The sequence below is a fragment of the Takifugu flavidus genome, chromosome 8 (assembly GCF_003711565.1).
Source record: "Takifugu flavidus isolate HTHZ2018 chromosome 8, ASM371156v2, whole genome shotgun sequence".
Classification (NCBI taxonomy): domain Eukaryota; kingdom Metazoa; phylum Chordata; class Actinopteri; order Tetraodontiformes; family Tetraodontidae; genus Takifugu; species Takifugu flavidus.
In genome coordinates, this window is record NC_079527.1 from 15,141,241 (window position 1) to 15,158,239 (window position 16,999).

At 42.7% G+C, this 16,999-nt stretch overlaps 3 protein-coding genes and 1 pseudogene across 5 annotated transcripts; 2 read left to right on the plus strand and 2 right to left on the minus strand.

Moving 5' to 3' along the window:
• The first annotated feature begins 1,426 nt into the window (after positions 1-1,426).
• On the plus strand, positions 1,427-7,975 carry LOC130530280 (UDP-glucuronosyltransferase 2B31-like). 3 transcript variants are annotated; one of them, XM_057041310.1, is made up of 2 exons: positions 1,427-1,764; positions 5,883-7,975. In XM_057041310.1, the coding sequence occupies exon 2, from the start codon at positions 5,885-5,887 to the stop codon at positions 7,493-7,495; it is 1,611 nt and encodes a 536-aa protein (XP_056897290.1). In that variant the 5' UTR covers positions 1,427-1,764; positions 5,883-5,884; the 3' UTR covers positions 7,496-7,975. The 3 variants fall into 3 exon arrangements, with proteins under 3 accessions (XP_056897290.1, XP_056897289.1, XP_056897288.1); XM_057041309.1 differs by lacking the exon at positions 1,427-1,764 and adding an exon at positions 2,280-2,328; XM_057041308.1 differs by lacking the exon at positions 1,427-1,764 and adding an exon at positions 5,338-5,398.
• A 360-nt stretch (positions 7,976-8,335) lies between these two features.
• Positions 8,336-10,746, minus strand: LOC130530281 (P2Y purinoceptor 1-like). Its single transcript, XM_057041312.1, has one exon. It carries the CDS (start codon positions 9,401-9,403, stop codon positions 8,429-8,431), a length of 975 nt encoding a protein of 324 aa, XP_056897292.1. The 5' UTR covers positions 9,404-10,746; the 3' UTR covers positions 8,336-8,428.
• Positions 10,747-10,857: 111 nt separating this feature from the next.
• On the plus strand, positions 10,858-12,606 carry LOC130529667 (UDP-glucuronosyltransferase 2B20-like; the record flags this gene model as incomplete). The annotated part of the gene is made up of 1 exon (XM_057040118.1): positions 10,858-12,606. A coding segment is annotated over one exon (1,269 nt), but the record flags the coding sequence as incomplete, so codon positions are not given.
• Positions 12,607-12,966: 360 nt separating this feature from the next.
• Positions 12,967-15,366, minus strand: LOC130530433 (P2Y purinoceptor 1-like; annotated as a pseudogene).
• Between the last annotated feature and the right edge of the window lie 1,633 nt (positions 15,367-16,999).

Here is a 16,999-nt window from a genome sequence, read left to right on the forward strand (position 1 = left end):
TACATTGCATGTATAGTTGAAATGCTAGGTTATAATATACACTATTGTATAAAATACACCCTATAGACTCTTCTAACAAAGCTGTACTCTTATTAAACTGTAGAAACATACAGGAGCATGACTGATCTGATGACTGAGGGAGATGCTCAACAGAACCAGCGATTGGACCGAACCGCTTGACAACAGCCAGACATTTCCACGTTCCTTTGAGTCAAGAACACGAGGCAGGTTTACAAGTTAATCAATCAATCAATCAATCAATCTTTATTTATATAGCGTCTTATACAATCAAAATTGTTTCAAGGCGCTTTCCAGAATCCCAGGGCCTGACCCCAGACAAGCAACAGTGGCAAGGAAAAACTCCCCTTTAACAGGAAGAAACCTTGAGCAGGACCAGGCTCATGTAGGGGGACCCTCCTGCTGATGGCCGGCTGGGTAAAGAGAGAGGAGAAGGGGGAGGACAGGTAGAGGATAGGATAGGTAGGAGAGGAGAGGAGAGGGGTAGAGGAGAGGAGAAGTAGAGTGAAGGGGAGGTAGAGGAGAGGAGAGGAGAGGAGAGGAGAGGAGAGGAGAGGAGAGGAGAGGAGAGGAGAGGGGTAGAGGAGAGGAGAAGGAGGGGGAGAGGAGAGGGAGAGGAGAGGCACAGAGGACAGAAACACACACACAAAAAATGATTAATGATTGAACCCAATATTGTGTAAGTTTGTCTTAACTGTTCATTTACCACTGCTGCCATATGTTTTTCATTTTTGCGGTGGACAGAACTGCTGTGCCCAACACCCATGATTCAGCATTTTCTGGAGGGAGAAAATGGAGATAATCCCTCAGTCTATTGTTCGAAAGTCTCCACCTTCAACAAAGAACCTCATGTTCATGTTCAAAGCCTCACTTTTGCATATTTGAACCTATTTCTCTTTCTTGCTTTTACAGGTTTGGCTGATAACATGTAAAGGAAAAACAGCAAAAACATCTTTCATTCACTGTTTAAGAACGCGAGGCAGGTTTACAAGTTAATGATTGAACCCAATATTGTGTACACTTGTCTTAGCTGTTCATTTACCACTGCTGCCATATGTTTTTCATTTTTGTGGTGGACAGAATTGCTGTGCCCAACACCCATGATTCAGCATTTTCTGGGGGGAGAAAATGGAGATAATCCCTCAGTCTATTGTTCGAAAGTCTCCACCTTCAACAAAGAACCTCATGTTCATGTTCAAAGCCTCACTTTTGCATATTTGAACCTATTTCTCTTTCTTGCTTTTACAGGTTTGGCTGATAACATGTAAAGGAAAAACAGCAAAAACATCTTTCATTCACTTTTCAAGAAGAATCAAGAAGAAAAAAGGTTAATATTTGTCTATAACTGACAAATCAAGGTTTTCCCCTCGTGAATTACAAGTATTAAAAAGCCGTCAGTCTGTTCTTTGATTAGGAAGAACGATACACACACTTGTTCACAGCAGGACGTGATTTACTTTTTAAAAACATACAAATTAGGTAAAATGTGGATGTAAAGAAGTCAGCAGTGAAGGTGGTGCATTAGGCTTGTTATTGTAGGTCAAACATTCCTTTGGTAATGTGATGACGAGCCTGACGACAGGAACAAATCTGAGTGGAGGGAAAGAAACCTGATTACGAGCTCTCAGCAGGGTGCCTCAGCTCACTCAGGGACACGGTTATACATTGACTTCTGTTTTAGCTGATGTTTGACAACTCTGGACATTCAGGGGGTTCTGGCCAGAGGGTGAAATCACAGAGTCTGAGGTAAGAAGACGTTTTAGTTTGTGCTCAGTTTTTAGATGTTTATAATGTAATAAAATCCCGTTGAGCAGTTTTCCTCTCGAGCAGAACCAGCTGCTGTTTACTTTCCACTTGGCATCATTTAACTGCTGCAGCTAACCTGCTGTAGAAAGGCTCTGATTCATGCATTTCCTCTGTGTGTCCTATCACCTTTGTCTGATTAAAAACCACTATGATGTGTGTTCTTTTTCTTGTTTACTTCCATTTCCTCATTTATTGTTTTTTCTTCCTTCTCTTCATCCTCGTAGTTGTGACTGTGGCATACGTTAAAGATATGAAGCTAATCTACCATTCACAGACAAATAACATCATTTAACAGGTCCTCATTTCGTCGTAGTATATGATTTGTTGTCTTACCCTTGTTAAACATAATATTTTATCAATATTCTGTGTGAACTGCAAGTCATGCCGTGCATTGCATTTATGTGTTTGCATTAGGACTCTGAACGCACCTTTGGAAAAGAAAAACAACCTTTGAATTAAAAGTAAAGACGATGTTAATGTTATTCACACGAGTTGGTGCTGCTGGTAAATCATCATTACAATAATACAAACTGGTTTCTGCTGCACACAGGAGAAACCGTTTATGCACATAATAAGTTACTCTGGTTGATATTAGGATAAAGTTCATTATTTTCCATAATGTTTGCATAAGGTAGACTATTGGGATTTATGTTTAATGACAATCCAAAGGGTGACATCTATTGAGTAGGCCAGGCCTGTATTTAAATGACAATCGTTTGTTTCCTTTGATTTGCTCATGAGCTGGGATATCACCTCACAGGATGGATAAATAAATGATAGAGAGATAAATGATGCCTGGCAGGAATTATGACCCTTAGACAAGCTCCTACGACACATGTGTGTTGATTACCATTAGCTTACATGAGCTAAAGCAGTAAATTATGTCAACGTGCTCCCTGTTGGACATTTTGAGCAGGGAAACATGACAAGGTGGGGGAGATGGAGGTGAGGAAGGGGGGGGGGGGGGGGGGGGCTCAAATGGAGGGATTCAATTCTACATTTTTTAAAAGCCTTTAAGGCAGTTTCAGATCACGGAACTGGTCAGAATATATAAAATACCATGCCGTGAGTGTAGATATGACTTCATTTCACTGTGTAGTTCTTGTTTGTGTCTGTTATTTTGTATTGTGCATTTTGTAAACCTTGCGAAGCTCTTCCTCATTTTTTACTTTGCCTTGCTAATTTATCTGAAGAGCTCAGTAATGAGACCTACCGAAGGCACAGACGTTATGTTGTGTCGCTGAAGCCATTGGTGCACTTTATTTACGTTTGATTTACAAATGACTCTGTGAAAAACAGTGTGGTTGATCTTCTCCAGGATATGTAGACAGGAAGCAGATGTCCGGGTCTGAAGCTTATTTCAGGTTCTCGCATCTTAGCGCTCACTTCCCTGATTGTTCTCGCAGTCTCACAGATGCATCATTCAATTCTTCCTCTCATGCACTTCATAGTAGTCTGGCTTCAGTTCAGTTGCTCTTGCTTCATTTGTCTTTATTCCTTTATTGACATCATTCCCAATGTCTCGAGTTTTGTGTTCCACCAATGCTTTACCGTATTTTCACGACTATAGATTTTCTCAAAAATCGACGGTGCGCCTTATAATATGGAGCGCCTTGTGTGTGGACTGAGTTCCAAAATCTGCTGTGCGCCTTTGGTAGGTGCACTACGGTAAACGATCCGCCCATCGATTAGCGGCACACCTATGCGTAAGGAACCCCTAAAATGGCGCCGATCAAGCGAGACGCATATGAAGCTTACTTTAAACTGCAGGCCATCGAATATGTGGCAATCTTAGTGTTTTTGCTTTATGAGGAGGCGGCATCTCTCCATACGCGCAAGGACAACTGTTGCGCAGCGGCTGCCCGCGGATTACCAGGAGAGGGCGGCCATCTGCCACGACAAGATAACCGCGACCAGCCACGTCACCAACATGGATGAGATCCCTCTGACTTTTGACATCCCTATGACCCACACAGTGGAGAAAAAAAGGGAGCAGCACGGTTGCGATATGCACAACGGGGCACGAGAAGTCGTCGTTCACCGTGGTTCTCGGCTGCCATGGAAACGGACAGAGCGCTGGATGACGGAAGGTGAACACTCCTTCACAAAGACTATGAGGCAGCGGCAGTTCTAAAGCTTCACTAACGTCTCTGTCTCCTCTGGTTTAATGGATAAATATAGCTGAGTGTCATCAGCATAACAATGAAAATTTATTCCATGCTGCTGAATAATGTTTTCTAAGTGGAGCATTTACAAGGTGAAAAGGATTGGTCCAGGTGAAGAATCTTGTGGAACTCCATGTCTAACCCTACTGTATGAAGAGGGAATGCCGTGGACATGAGCAAACTGGTAACTATCTGATCTATCAGCTGCACTGAGGTCAACAGAACCAGCAGAGAAACCAGTCCATGATCTGAAGCTCTAAGAAGATCATTAGTAACTTAGCCAGAGGAAGAAAGCTGGAGGGGGAAAGGACGTGCCATGGATGGCTGCACCTCTCGGGGTGACAATGATCCACCTGTGACCGTTCCCACCTTCACCCCAGATGACTTTAGAGTTGCCCAGGAAGAGGATGCTTCCGTCTGTAAGGTCATGACATCGAGGAGGAGAGGACAGAATCTGCATGATAAAGAAAAAGACAAATAGCAGCCAAAACAAGGAGACTGGTATCTGAGCAGAAGACAACCAGCAGGTCCTTCCCAGTAAACTGAGGCCAACTGTGCCAAATACCTACATCACAACATGGGTCATGTCAGAATTGATAAAGCAATCCACCTGGTGAGACGAGGGTCAAATAGAAGACTATGTGATCCAGTGATCAGGTATTTAACAGAAAGGACCCACTATCCCAGAAAAACCACCAGTGGGTTCATTCCTAACCGGTGTCCCATTTGAGCTTATTTCTGTGGAAAACCTCCACCTAGAGACAAGGGGAGGAGGCTTGGTAGACCATCTTTCCCACTTCACACAAGTGACCCGTCTAAAAACACATCAGCCAAAACTGCGGCTAACATAGAACTTGACCCACGTTGACTGACCTGAAAGACACTGACTAACCCCAACAGACACTACACAGGCCAGGCAGGTGACCTTTCTCAGACTCTAGAATGACCATTGTTTGCTGGTTTAGTTCTAGATGTCCAGATACCTCTTAAATCAGGGCTGTAAAGGGTCCAGAAAGGTTTACGTAGCAAATGTGCACGCCACGTGTATTTCATCATCACAATTGTGGATGTGGAATCTTATTTTGGCGGCCTCGTCTGTAGATGGTGCTTCTGCGTTCCAGTGAGGGAACAAGGAACATTATAATCTTGGCCCCATAAACGCAGGCACAGCTCAGTATTAGATCACTGGTGGCTGAACAAGCCTTATTGACAGTGTCCTGGTCCTCGTGGTTCACAGGTAACTATTATTTCCACACTCTAGCTGTTGCTGAAAAATAACTGACTGTGAAAGAAGCGTTTAGTGACGATTTGAGTTGTTTCAATGTAAGTGTAGATGAGTATTTTTGTTGTGTTAAGTTGATTAATGGCTGCTGTTTCTGTTACTGCGTTGCACACAGAATACCTACTGGGTGTGTGTGGGTTTGAGAATGCTTGTGCATGAGAGACAGAGAGAATGTGAATGTTATAGCAGTTCATATGTTTTTGATAAAGCAAATGTACTAAACACAATTGTGTTATTGTGCTTAAAACACAATAACATAACGGTATTCAATTTTTGCTGGCTTAGCAAGTAATAGTAACGTGTCCTGGTCAGTGTTCAGACTAAACCTCAGCCATAGTAACGTGTCCTGGTCAGTGTTCAGACTAAACTTCAGCCATAGTAACGTGTCCTGGTCAGCGTCCGGACTAACTGGTCAGCCAGTTCGCAACAGATTCGTTGTATACGTTCTGTAGTCATTGGATACACGGTGTTTATGAATACTACTACTACTACTACTACAACTACTACTACTATTAATAATAATAATAATAACAATAATAATAATAATAACAATAACAATAATAGAATAACTGGTCCGTATGTTTGTAATAGCCTTTGCCTCTTTTTGGCAGTGATGGCTTCATATCCAGTCCTGACCTTCCTGGTGTTCTTCTCAGCAGCTCTGTCCTCCACCTGTGATGGAGGAAAAGTGCTTGTTTACCCTCTAGATGGGAGCCACTGGCTGAACATGAAAATCCTCTTGGAGCTGCTTCACTCTCGGGGCCATGAAATAACGGTCATACGTTCGTCCACCAGCTGGTACATTTCTGAAGTCTCACCCTACTACACCTCCATCACCATCACCCAGGACCACTCACATCACATCGAGAGTCAAGACTTCATGGCCTCTTTCTTAAAGAGGTCAATAGAGATTCGGCGGAGAGAAGGTTCACTCTGGGCTTTTTTTGAATTTTATCAAAACCTTTTCCAGATGGTTGGAGAGAATCAGCATGACGTGGCCAAGATGGTCATCGACATCTTTGAGAATGAGACGCTAATTACGATTCTGAAAAACAATGAGTACAACCTTTTATTGACAGATCCTGCATTTCCAGGTGGAGTGTTGTTAGCACACTATCTCCAACTACCGCTGGTTTTCAATGCTCGCTGGGTTTTCAATGGAGATGGACATTTCGTCATCGCACCTTCTCCACTCTCCTACGTTCCCCAATTATTTTCTTATAACTCTGATAAAATGGACTTTTTTCAGAGAATGAAAAATGTCATCTCTCATATCATGTTGGTCTACATGCACTACTTTGTGTCAAATCCCCCTTACCAAGCAGTGTGTGACAAATATTTTGGTCCCGATGTCAACGTCATGTCTCTCATGCAGGGAGCTGATCTCTGGTTAATGCGAGTTGATTTTATATTCGAGTTTCCTCGTCCTACCATGCCCAATGTGGTCTACATCGGAGGGTTTCAGGGCAAACCTTCTAAGCCTCTTCCAGCAGATTTAAAGGATTTTATGCAGAGTTCTGGTGAGCACGGGGTGGTCGTCATGTCACTGGGGACTCTGCTGGGCGATCTTGGCCCTGAGTTATCAGAGATCATTGCATCAGCATTTGCCAACCTTCCTCAGAAGGTGGTGTGGAGACACATCGGAGAAAGACCCACCAGTCTGGGAAACAACACCATGCTTGTTAAATGGCTGCCTCAAAATGATATCTTAGGTCACCCGAAAACCAAACTTTTTATGTCGCATGGGGGCACTAACGGTATTTATGAGGCCATCTACCATGGGGTCCCGATCCTGGGCCTTCCTCTCATCTTTGACCAGATTGATAATTTTGTACGTATGAAGGCGCGGGGGGCTGCTGAGATGGTCGATGTCACAACGTTGGATGTTGAGTCTCTGACCAATACTCTGAAGAATATTCTCGATCCTACGAAGGCATACAAAGAGAAAATACAGAAGCTGTCACAGCTTCACCATGACAAACCAATGAAACCCATAGACAGCGCCCTCTTCTGGATGGAGTTTGTCATGAGGCACAAGGGCGCCTCACACCTGCGTACAGAGTCCTACAAGTTACCGTGGTACGCCTATCACTGTCTGGACGTGATGGCCGTCTTCGCAGCCTGTGGCTTGATACTCATGTCATTAGTTTGGGTCTCCTGCCGATGTGTCATCAGAGCTCTCATTAGAGCGACAAAATCACCAGCAAAATCTAAGAAAGAATAGATCAGTTCATGAGAAAACAGGTGTATGAACCTTGTTCAACCTTCTAATTTTAGGTTGTAACTTTAATCCATTTCTTTTGAAGGCTGCAAAGCTAGCTGTAGGATTTAGCCAGCTTGAATCTTCCCACTTCATTTTGGTTGAATAAAAGTGGAGCGTCGTTGCTCTACCAGTGGTAACTTCATGTGAAATTGATTATGCATTCACTGTAAGCTCTGCTTCCCCCTCACGCAAGCTAGAGTTGTTGCCTTGTTTCTTTTTATGGGTTACAACCGACCAAACCAGGTCAACTGCAGGAGTGTTGAGGTGTGCAAATAATACTGAAGCCTTATTGGAGAAAAAGGGTTGGTGATAGAATATTAGTTAAATGGTTGTTGAATATGTGCTAAATATTTCGCTGATGAGCTTAAGACTTTTCGCCATTTGTCAGCAACGTGCGCGTCCATCCAGTGTGAAATAAAATTCTTTCTTTAAAAACTACAACTGTGGTGCAATTCCTCAGTGTTCTGTCTCCAAGTCAAGGTGTCCAACTTTGTCTCACTATCTATGAATGTATAAAACACACTTTTTTCCATTCAAAGATCCTGTGATCTACATCTTATAATGTTTAATCAGCAACTTTCATTAGAAGTGGATCCGTTGGAGCGGGTGTTGCACGCAGCTTGTTCCAGACAGGTGCTGCTTGTGCCCCGGTTGTGGTTTTCCTTTCACGGCTGAATAGAATTTCGCTTTCACTAAATCTCTCACTTTGTACTACTCCTCGTGCATTTCTGTTTCACTTGCGTTTAAATTGAAGTTCCGCACCTCCTCCCCACCACCCTGTACTATCAGAGAAGAAACGGATTCCTTAAGAATGTTTTATTATTTCATCTGAGTATGACGGATGAAAGCACCAGTGATATAAAGCAGCAGATGCACATAAAAAATAAGCTTGTATCAGATGGCTGATGGAGGAGAACCTCGAGTAAAAAGGGTTGTCGCCTGTGTGGCAGGTTCCTGAGCTGGCTGCAAACATTTTCTGAGAGGAGCCAGGATGTTTTCATCTCCACGGAGGTAAACCAGAGGGTTGAGAGCACTGTTCAAACAAACAAGGCCACGACTGAGCTGACGGGCGATGTACACTCCGTTAGACCATTTTGGGCACACCTTCCAAATGAACAGAAGTCTTGACCAAAGGCTGAGGTTCTTGAGTATGTGATAGGGGATGTAACAAACAGAAAAAAGAAGAACCAGGAGGAACAACAGCTTCATACATCTCTGTTTTAATACCTTGTCAGTGGTATTTTTCCGGCAGAGAACAACAAGCACGTGTCCGTAGCAGCCCAGTGTGATGAGGAGCGGGATGCAGAATCCCATGAACGTCCATCCAAGACTGTACTTTAGGTAACTCTCTACATACTCGTCATCGGTGGTATCAAAGCATTTCTCAGTGTTTCTCTTAAATGTTTTGGTGTAGAACATATCTGGAAGACACTGAATTCCAACTAACAGCCAAGTGGTGACAGAGATAATCACAGAGTGGGTGAAGGTGATGCGTCCCATCGCTCTCATCGGATGGACAATAGCCAGGTACCGGTACACACTTATGCACGTCAGGAACCCGATGCTGCCATACAGATTAAGATTGAAGCAGAATCTTGTTATCTTGCAGAATGTCTGTCCGAAAATCCATCGACTCCTCATGAGGTAGTAGACCACCAGAAATGGAACCGTGAGCAGGTAGAGAACGTCTGAAATTCCCAGGTTGAGCACAAATATGCTGATGTTGCCCAGTTTCTTCCAGTTCTTCAGCAGAGATCTTAGTCCCCATCCATTAGCCGCCAGACCGATGAAGAACACCAGGATGTAAACAGGAGGCAGGAATTTGCCCGAGAAACTAAAGCTGACAGGAGGACAGAAGCTGTTATTCATTGTCTTCTGGACAGAGATCAGCTCTGCTCTGAAACGTGCTCCCCGAGGTGTGGCTGCATGCTGCAGAGAAGACTTCCTGTTTTAATGCTTTTATGTGTCAGAAGGGAAATAACCCAAAACTGTACATCGGAAAGAGTTGATATGTGTTGATGACTAACAGAAACATCGAGTCAAAGTACAAGTGTTATGTTTAGCATTCTGAGAAACAATGAGATTGAATGAACCTCAACCAACATACAAAGTCTTGGACTACTATTTAAAATCTACATGCATTTAATTTAAAACTGCTTGAATAGATGAAGAAATAGATTTGAGTTTCAAATTGTTTCTGTTCGCAGCCCCTGTGCTCAGAACCTTATTTTGTCACTTATTAGTTTATACTATTTTTAAAATCGTTAAGGTTGTCTCATTTGTTCACTGATACTGAGCTGGTTGCATTTTTCTGTCTGTGACACCGTAGCAGCATAATCCTTCATAAAAATCAGTATTGAGAGGAAACACATCAGGATTCCAGGAAAACTGAGGAATCTGATCTGAATTTGAGACTCAAATACAAAACAAGCATGAAGATCTGGCAAAAATCAGCACGAAGATTAGGCAGATGAAGGAAAACAGACAGAAAACCACGATTGTAAAGCTTCAAAAAAACACATTTTTAATATGTATTTACTTTGAAACGTCCTGACACAACAATAAGACCATCAAAACAACTCAAACTCTTAGCAGCCCTCAAGTAGGCTCACGTCTCCAAACACACACAAATAACATCACCATCAAACATCGTCTCAAACAAATATGGATGTTAGGACCAAAACCAAAGGAGATCTTAGGTCCGCCATGATGGATAGGAGAGGTGGTTTTATAAAGAAACCATGAAACCAACTCAGGTCTGAAATAGTACCACACATACAACTACAGTATAGAGAGGAGACATCTGCGCAGAATTATCTACAACAGTAAACGAAGAAGTAAAAAATCATCACAAGCAAAACTGTGCAAACAAATAGTTGCATTGCTCACATTAGAGAATAAAATCAGTCAACACAGAGACTGGTGTCATAAAATTAACAAGTTATCAAACATTTCTGACTCTAGAAACACCAGTTAGTGTAAACTAGACACTATTAGATATCATTTTAACTCCTGACTTTTAGATTTTACTTGCAATTGAAGGTTTTTATCAGTGCACGGCCTCTAAAATTACCATATACATTAAACTCACTTCTATCCTTGACACATGCTACCATATGTGTATCTTTGGCTTACTTGTTAATTCCTATTATTAAAAAATGTGTATTATTAGTGGTAAAAAAAAAAAGTGCTGTCATGTGTCCGCTGTCAAGGTATCCAGTAAAGCTCCAGGGTCACATAGAGTACTACCTCATTGTACTGTAATTTCCACCAAATCAATCAATCAATCAATCAATCAATCAATCATCAATCAATCAATCAATCAAAACCTTTTCCAGATGGTTGGAGAGAATCAGCATGACGTGGCCAAGATGGTCATCGACATCTTTGAGAATGAGACGCTAATTACGATTCTGAAAAACAATGAGTACAACCTTTTATTGACAGATCCTGCATTTCCAGGTGGAGTGTTGTTAGCACACTATCTCCAACTACCGCTGGTTTTCAATGCTCGCTGGGTTTTCAATGGAGATGGACATTTCGTCATCGCACCTTCTCCACTCTCCTACGTTCCCCAATTATTTTCTTATAACTCTGATAAAATGGACTTTTTTCAGAGAATGAAAAATGTCATCTCTCATATCATGTTGGTCTACATGCACTACTTTGTGTCAAATCCCCCTTACCAAGCAGTGTGTGACAAATATTTTGGTCCCGATGTCAACGTCATGTCTCTCATGCAGGGAGCTGATCTCTGGTTAATGCGAGTTGATTTTATATTCGAGTTTCCTCGTCCTACCATGCCCAATGTGGTCTACATCGGAGGGTTTCAGGGCAAACCTTCTAAGCCTCTTCCAGCAGATTTAGAGGATTTTATGCAGAGTTCTTGTGAGCACGGGGTGGTCGTCATGTCACTGGGGACTCTGCTGGGCGATCTTGGCCCTGAGTTATCAGAGATCATTGCATCAGCATTTGCCAACCTTCCTCAGAAGGTGGTGTGGAGACACATCGGAGAAAGACCCACCAGTCTGGGAAACAACACCATGCTTGTTAAGTGGCTGCCTCAAAATGATATCTTAGGTCACCCGAAAACCAAACTTTTTATGTCGCATGGGGGCACTAACGGTATTTATGAGGCCATCTACCATGGGGTCCCGATCCTGGGCCTTCCTCTCATCTTTGACCAGATTGATAATTTTGTACGTATGAAGGTGCGGGGGGCTGCTGAGATGGTCGATGTCACAACGTTGGATGTTGAGTCTCTGACCAATACTCTGAAGAATATTCTCGATCCTACGAAGGCATACAAAGAGAAAATACAGAAGCTGTCACAGCTTCACCATGACAAACCAATGAAACCCATAGACAGCGCCCTCTTCTGGATGGAGTTTGTCATGAGGCACAAGGGCGCCTCACACCTGCGTACAGAGTCCTACAAGTTACCGTGGTACGCCTATCACTGTCTGGACGTGATGGCCGTCTTCGCAGCCTGTGGCTTGATACTCATGTCATTAGTTTGGGTCTCCTGCCGATGTGTCATCAGAGCTCTCATTAGAGCGACAAAATCACCAGCAAAATCTAAGAAAGAATAGATCAGTTCATGAGAAAACAGGTGTATGAACCTTGTTCAACCTTCTAATTTTAGGTTGTAACTTTAATCCATTTCTTTTGAAGGCTGCAAAGCTAGCTGTAGGATTTAGCCAGCTTGAATCTTCCCACTTCATTTTGGTTGAATAAAAGTGGAGCGTCGTTGCTCTACCAGTGGTAACTTCATGTGAAATTGATTATGCATTCACTGTAAGCTCTGCTTCCCCCTCACGCAAGCTAGAGTTGTTGCCTTGTTTCTTTTTATGGGTTACAACCGACCAAACCAGGTCAACTGCAGGAGTGTTGAGGTGTGCAAATAATACTGAAGCCTTATTGGAGAAAAAGGGTTGGTGATAGAATATTAGTTAAATGGTTGTTGAATATGTGCTAAATATTTCGCTGATGAGCTTAAGACTTTTCGCCATTTGTCAGCAACGTGCGCGTCCATCCAGTGTGAAATAAAATTCTTTCTTTAAAAACTACAACTGTGGTGCAATTCCTCAGTGTTCTGTCTCCAAGTCAAGGTGTCCAACTTTGTCTCACTATCTATGAATGTATAAAACACACTTTTTTCCATTCAAAGATCCTGTGATCTACATCTTATAATGTTTAATCAGCAACTTTCATTAGAAGTGGATCCGTTGGAGCGGGTGTTGCACGCAGCTTGTTCCAGACAGGTGCTGCTTGTGCCCCGGTTGTGGTTTTCCTTTCACGGCTGAATAGAATTTCGCTTTCACTAAATCTCTCACTTTGTACTACTCCTCGTGCATTTCTGTTTCACTTGCGTTTAAATTGAAGTTCCGCACCTCCTCCCCACCACCCTGTACTATCAGAGAAGAAACGGATTCCTTAAGAATGTTTTATTATTTCATCTGAGTATGACGGATGAAAGCACCAGTGATATAAAGCAGCAGGTGCACATAAAAAATAAGCTTGTATCAGATGGCTGATGGAGGAGAACCTCGAGTAAAAAGGGTTGTCGCCTGTGTGGCAGGTTCCTGAGCTGGCTGCAAACATTTTCTGAGAGGAGCCAGGATGTTTTCATCTCCACGGAGGTAAACCAGAGGGTTGAGAGCACTGTTCAACAACAAACAAGGCCACGACTGAGCTGACGGGCGATGTACACTCCGTTAGACCATTTTGGGCACACCTTCCAAATGAACAGAAGTCTTGACCAAAGGCTGAGGTTCTTGAGTATGTGATAGGGGATGTAACAAACAGAAAAAAGAAGAACCAGGAGGAACAACAGCTTCATGCATCTCTGTCTTAATACCTTGTCAGTGGTATTTTTCCGGCAGAGAACAACAAGCACGTGTCCGTAGCAGCCCAGTGTGATGAGGAGCGGGATGCAGAATCCCATGAACGTCCATCCAAGACTGTACTTTAGGTAACTCTCTACATACTCGTCATCGGTGGTATCAAAGCATTTCTCAGTGTTTCTCTTAATGTTTTGTGGTGTAGAACATATCTGGAAGACACTGAATTCCAACTAACAGCCAAGTGGTGACAGAGATAATCACAGAGTGGGTGAAAGTGATGCGTCCCATCGCTCTCATCGGATGGACAATAGCCAGGTACCGGTACACACTTATGCACGTCAGGAACCCGATGCTGCCATACAGATTAAGATTGAAGCAGAATCTTGTTATCTTGCAGAATGTCTGTCCGAAAATCCATCGACTCCTCATGAGGTAGTAGACCACCAGAAATGGAACCGTGAGCAGGTAGAGAACGTCTGAAATTCCCAGGTTGAGCACAAATATGCTGATGTTGCCCAGTTTCTTCCAGTTCTTCAGCAGAGATCTTAGTCCCCATCCATTAGCCACCAGACCGATGAAGAACACCAGGATGTAAACAGGAGGCAGGAATTTGCCCGAGAAACTAAAGCTGACAGGACAGAAGCTGTTATTCATTGTCTTCTGGACAGAGATCAGCTCTGCTCTGAAACGTGCTCCCCGAGGTGTGGCTGCATGCTGCAGAGAAGACTTCCTGTTTTAATGCTTTTATGTGTCAGAAGGGAAATAACCCAAAACTGTACATCGGAAAGAGTTGATATGTGTTGATGACTAACAGAAACATCGAGTCAAAGTACAAGTGTGATGTTTAGCATTCTGAGAAACAATGAGATTGAATGAACCTCAACCAACATACAAAGTCTTGGACTACTATTTAAAATCTACATGCATTTAATTTAAAACTGCTTTGAATAGATGAAGAAATAGATTTGAGTTTCAAATTGTTTCTGTTCGCAGCCCCTGTGCTCAGAACCTTATTTTGTCACTTATTAGTTTATACTACGGTATTTTTAAAATCGTTAAGGTTGTCTCATTTGTTCACTGATACTGAGCTGGTTGCATTTTTCTGTCTGTGACACCGTAGCAGCATAATCCTTCATAAAAATCAGTATTGAGAGGAAACACATCAGGATTCCAGGAAAACTGAAGAATCTGATCTGAATTTGAGACTCAAATACAAAACAAGCATGAAGATCTGGCAAAAATCAGCACGAAGATTAGGCAGATGAAGGAAAACAGACAGAAAACCACGATTGTAAAGCTTCAAAAAAACACATTTTTAATATGTATTTACTTTGAAACGTCCTGACACAACAATAACACCATCAAAACAACTCAAACTCTTAGCAGCCCTCAAGTAGGCTCACGTCTCCAAACACACACAAATAACATCACCATCAAACATCGTCTCAAACAAATATGGATGTTAGGACCAAAACCAAAGGAGATCTTAGGTCCGCCATGATGGATAGGAGAGGTGGTTTTATAAAGAAACCATGAAACCAACTCAGGTCTGAAATAGTACCACACATACAACTACAGTATAGAGAGGAGACATCTGCGCAGAATTATCTACAACAGTAAACGAAGAAGTAAAAAATCATCACAAGCAAAACTGTGTAAACAAATAGTTGCATTGCTCACATTAGAGAATAAAATCAGTCAACACAGAGACTGGTGTCATAAAATTAACAAGTTATCAAACATTTCTGACTCTAGAAACACCAGTTAGTGTAAACTAGACACTATTAGATATCATTTTAACTCCTGACTTTTAGATTTTACTTGCAATTGAAGGTTTTTATCAGTGCACGGCCTCTAAAATTACCATATACATTAAACTCACTTCTATCCTTGACACATGCTACCATATGTGTATCTTTGGCTTACTTGTTAATTCCTATAATTAAAAAATGTGTATTATTAGTGGTAAAAAAAAAAAGTGCTGTCATGTGTCCGCTGTCAAGGTATCCAGTAAAGCTCCAGGGTCACATAGAGTACTACCTCATTGTACTGTAATTTCCACCATATCAATCAATCAATCAATCAATCAATCAATCAATCAAAATTGTCTCTAGGCGCTTTCTAGAATCCCAGGGCCTGACCCCCAACAAGCAACAGTGGCAAAGAAAAACCTTGAGCAGGACCAGGCTCGTGTAGGGGGACCCTCCTGCTGATGGCCAGCTGGGTAGAGAGAGAGGAGAAGGGGGGAGGACAGGTAGAGGAGAGAATAGGCAGAGATCAATGAAATACATTAATTATAATAATTATAATAAACTGCCAGTAGAACTGAGTGGGTCAGCAGGGTCGGAGGTAGGGGCAGGAAAACTACACAAGAAATAACATCACTGATCTACTTGGTGAGGAGGAGCAGCAGAGCCTTGACCTCAATTTTGCCGGAATTAAGGACAAGGAAATTTGAAGACATCCAAGACTTCACTAGCTTCACTAACGACTCTGTCTCCTCTGGTTTAATGGATAAATATAGCTGAGTGTCATCAGCATAACAATGAAAACTTATTCCATGCTGCTGAATAATGTTTCCTAAGGGGAGCATGTACAAGGTGAAAAGGATTGGTCCAGGTGAAGAATCTTGTGGAACTCCATGGCTAACCCTACTGTATGAAGAGGGAATGCCATGGACATGAGCAAACTGGTATCTATCTGATCTATCAGCTGCACTGAGGTCCAACAGAACCAGCAGAGAAACCAGTCCATGATCTAAAGCTCTAAGAAGATCATTAGTAACTTAGCCAGAGGAAGAAAGCTGGAGGGGGAAAGGACGTGCCATGGATGGCTGCACCTCTCGGGGTGACAATGATCCACCTGTGACCGTTCCCACCTTCACCCCAGATGACTTCAGAGTTGCCCAGGAAGAGGATGCTTCCGTCTGTAAGGTCATGACATCGAGGAGGAGAGGACAGAATCTGCATGATAAAGAAAAAGACAACCAGCAGGTCCTTCCCAGTAAACTGAGGCCAACTGTGCCAAATACCTACATCACAACATGGGTCATGTCAGAGTTGATAAAGTAATCCACCTGGTGAGACAAGGGTCAAATAGAAGACTATGTGATCCAGTGATCAGGTATTAAACAGAAAGGACCCACTATCTCAGAAAAAACACCAGTGGGTTCATTCCCAACCAGTGTCCCATTTGAGCTTATTTCTGTGGAAAACCTCCACCTAGAGACAAGGGGAGGAGGCTGAGTAGACCATCTTTCCCACTTCACACAAGTGACCCGTCTAAAAACACGTCAGCCAAAACTGCGGCTAACATAGAACTTGACCCACATTGACTGACCTGAAAGACACTGACTAACCCCAACAGACACTACACAGGCCAGGCAGGTGACCTTTCTCAGACTCTAGAATGACCATTGTTTGCTGGTTTAGTTCGAGATGTCCAGATACCTCTTAAATCAGGGCTGTAAAGGGTCCAGAAAGGTTTACGTAGCAAATGTGCACGCCACGTGTATTTCATCATCACAATTGTGGATGTGGAATCTTATTTTGGCGGCCTCGTCTGTAGATGGTGCTTCTGCGTTCCAGTGAGGGAACAAGGAACATTATAATCTCGGCCC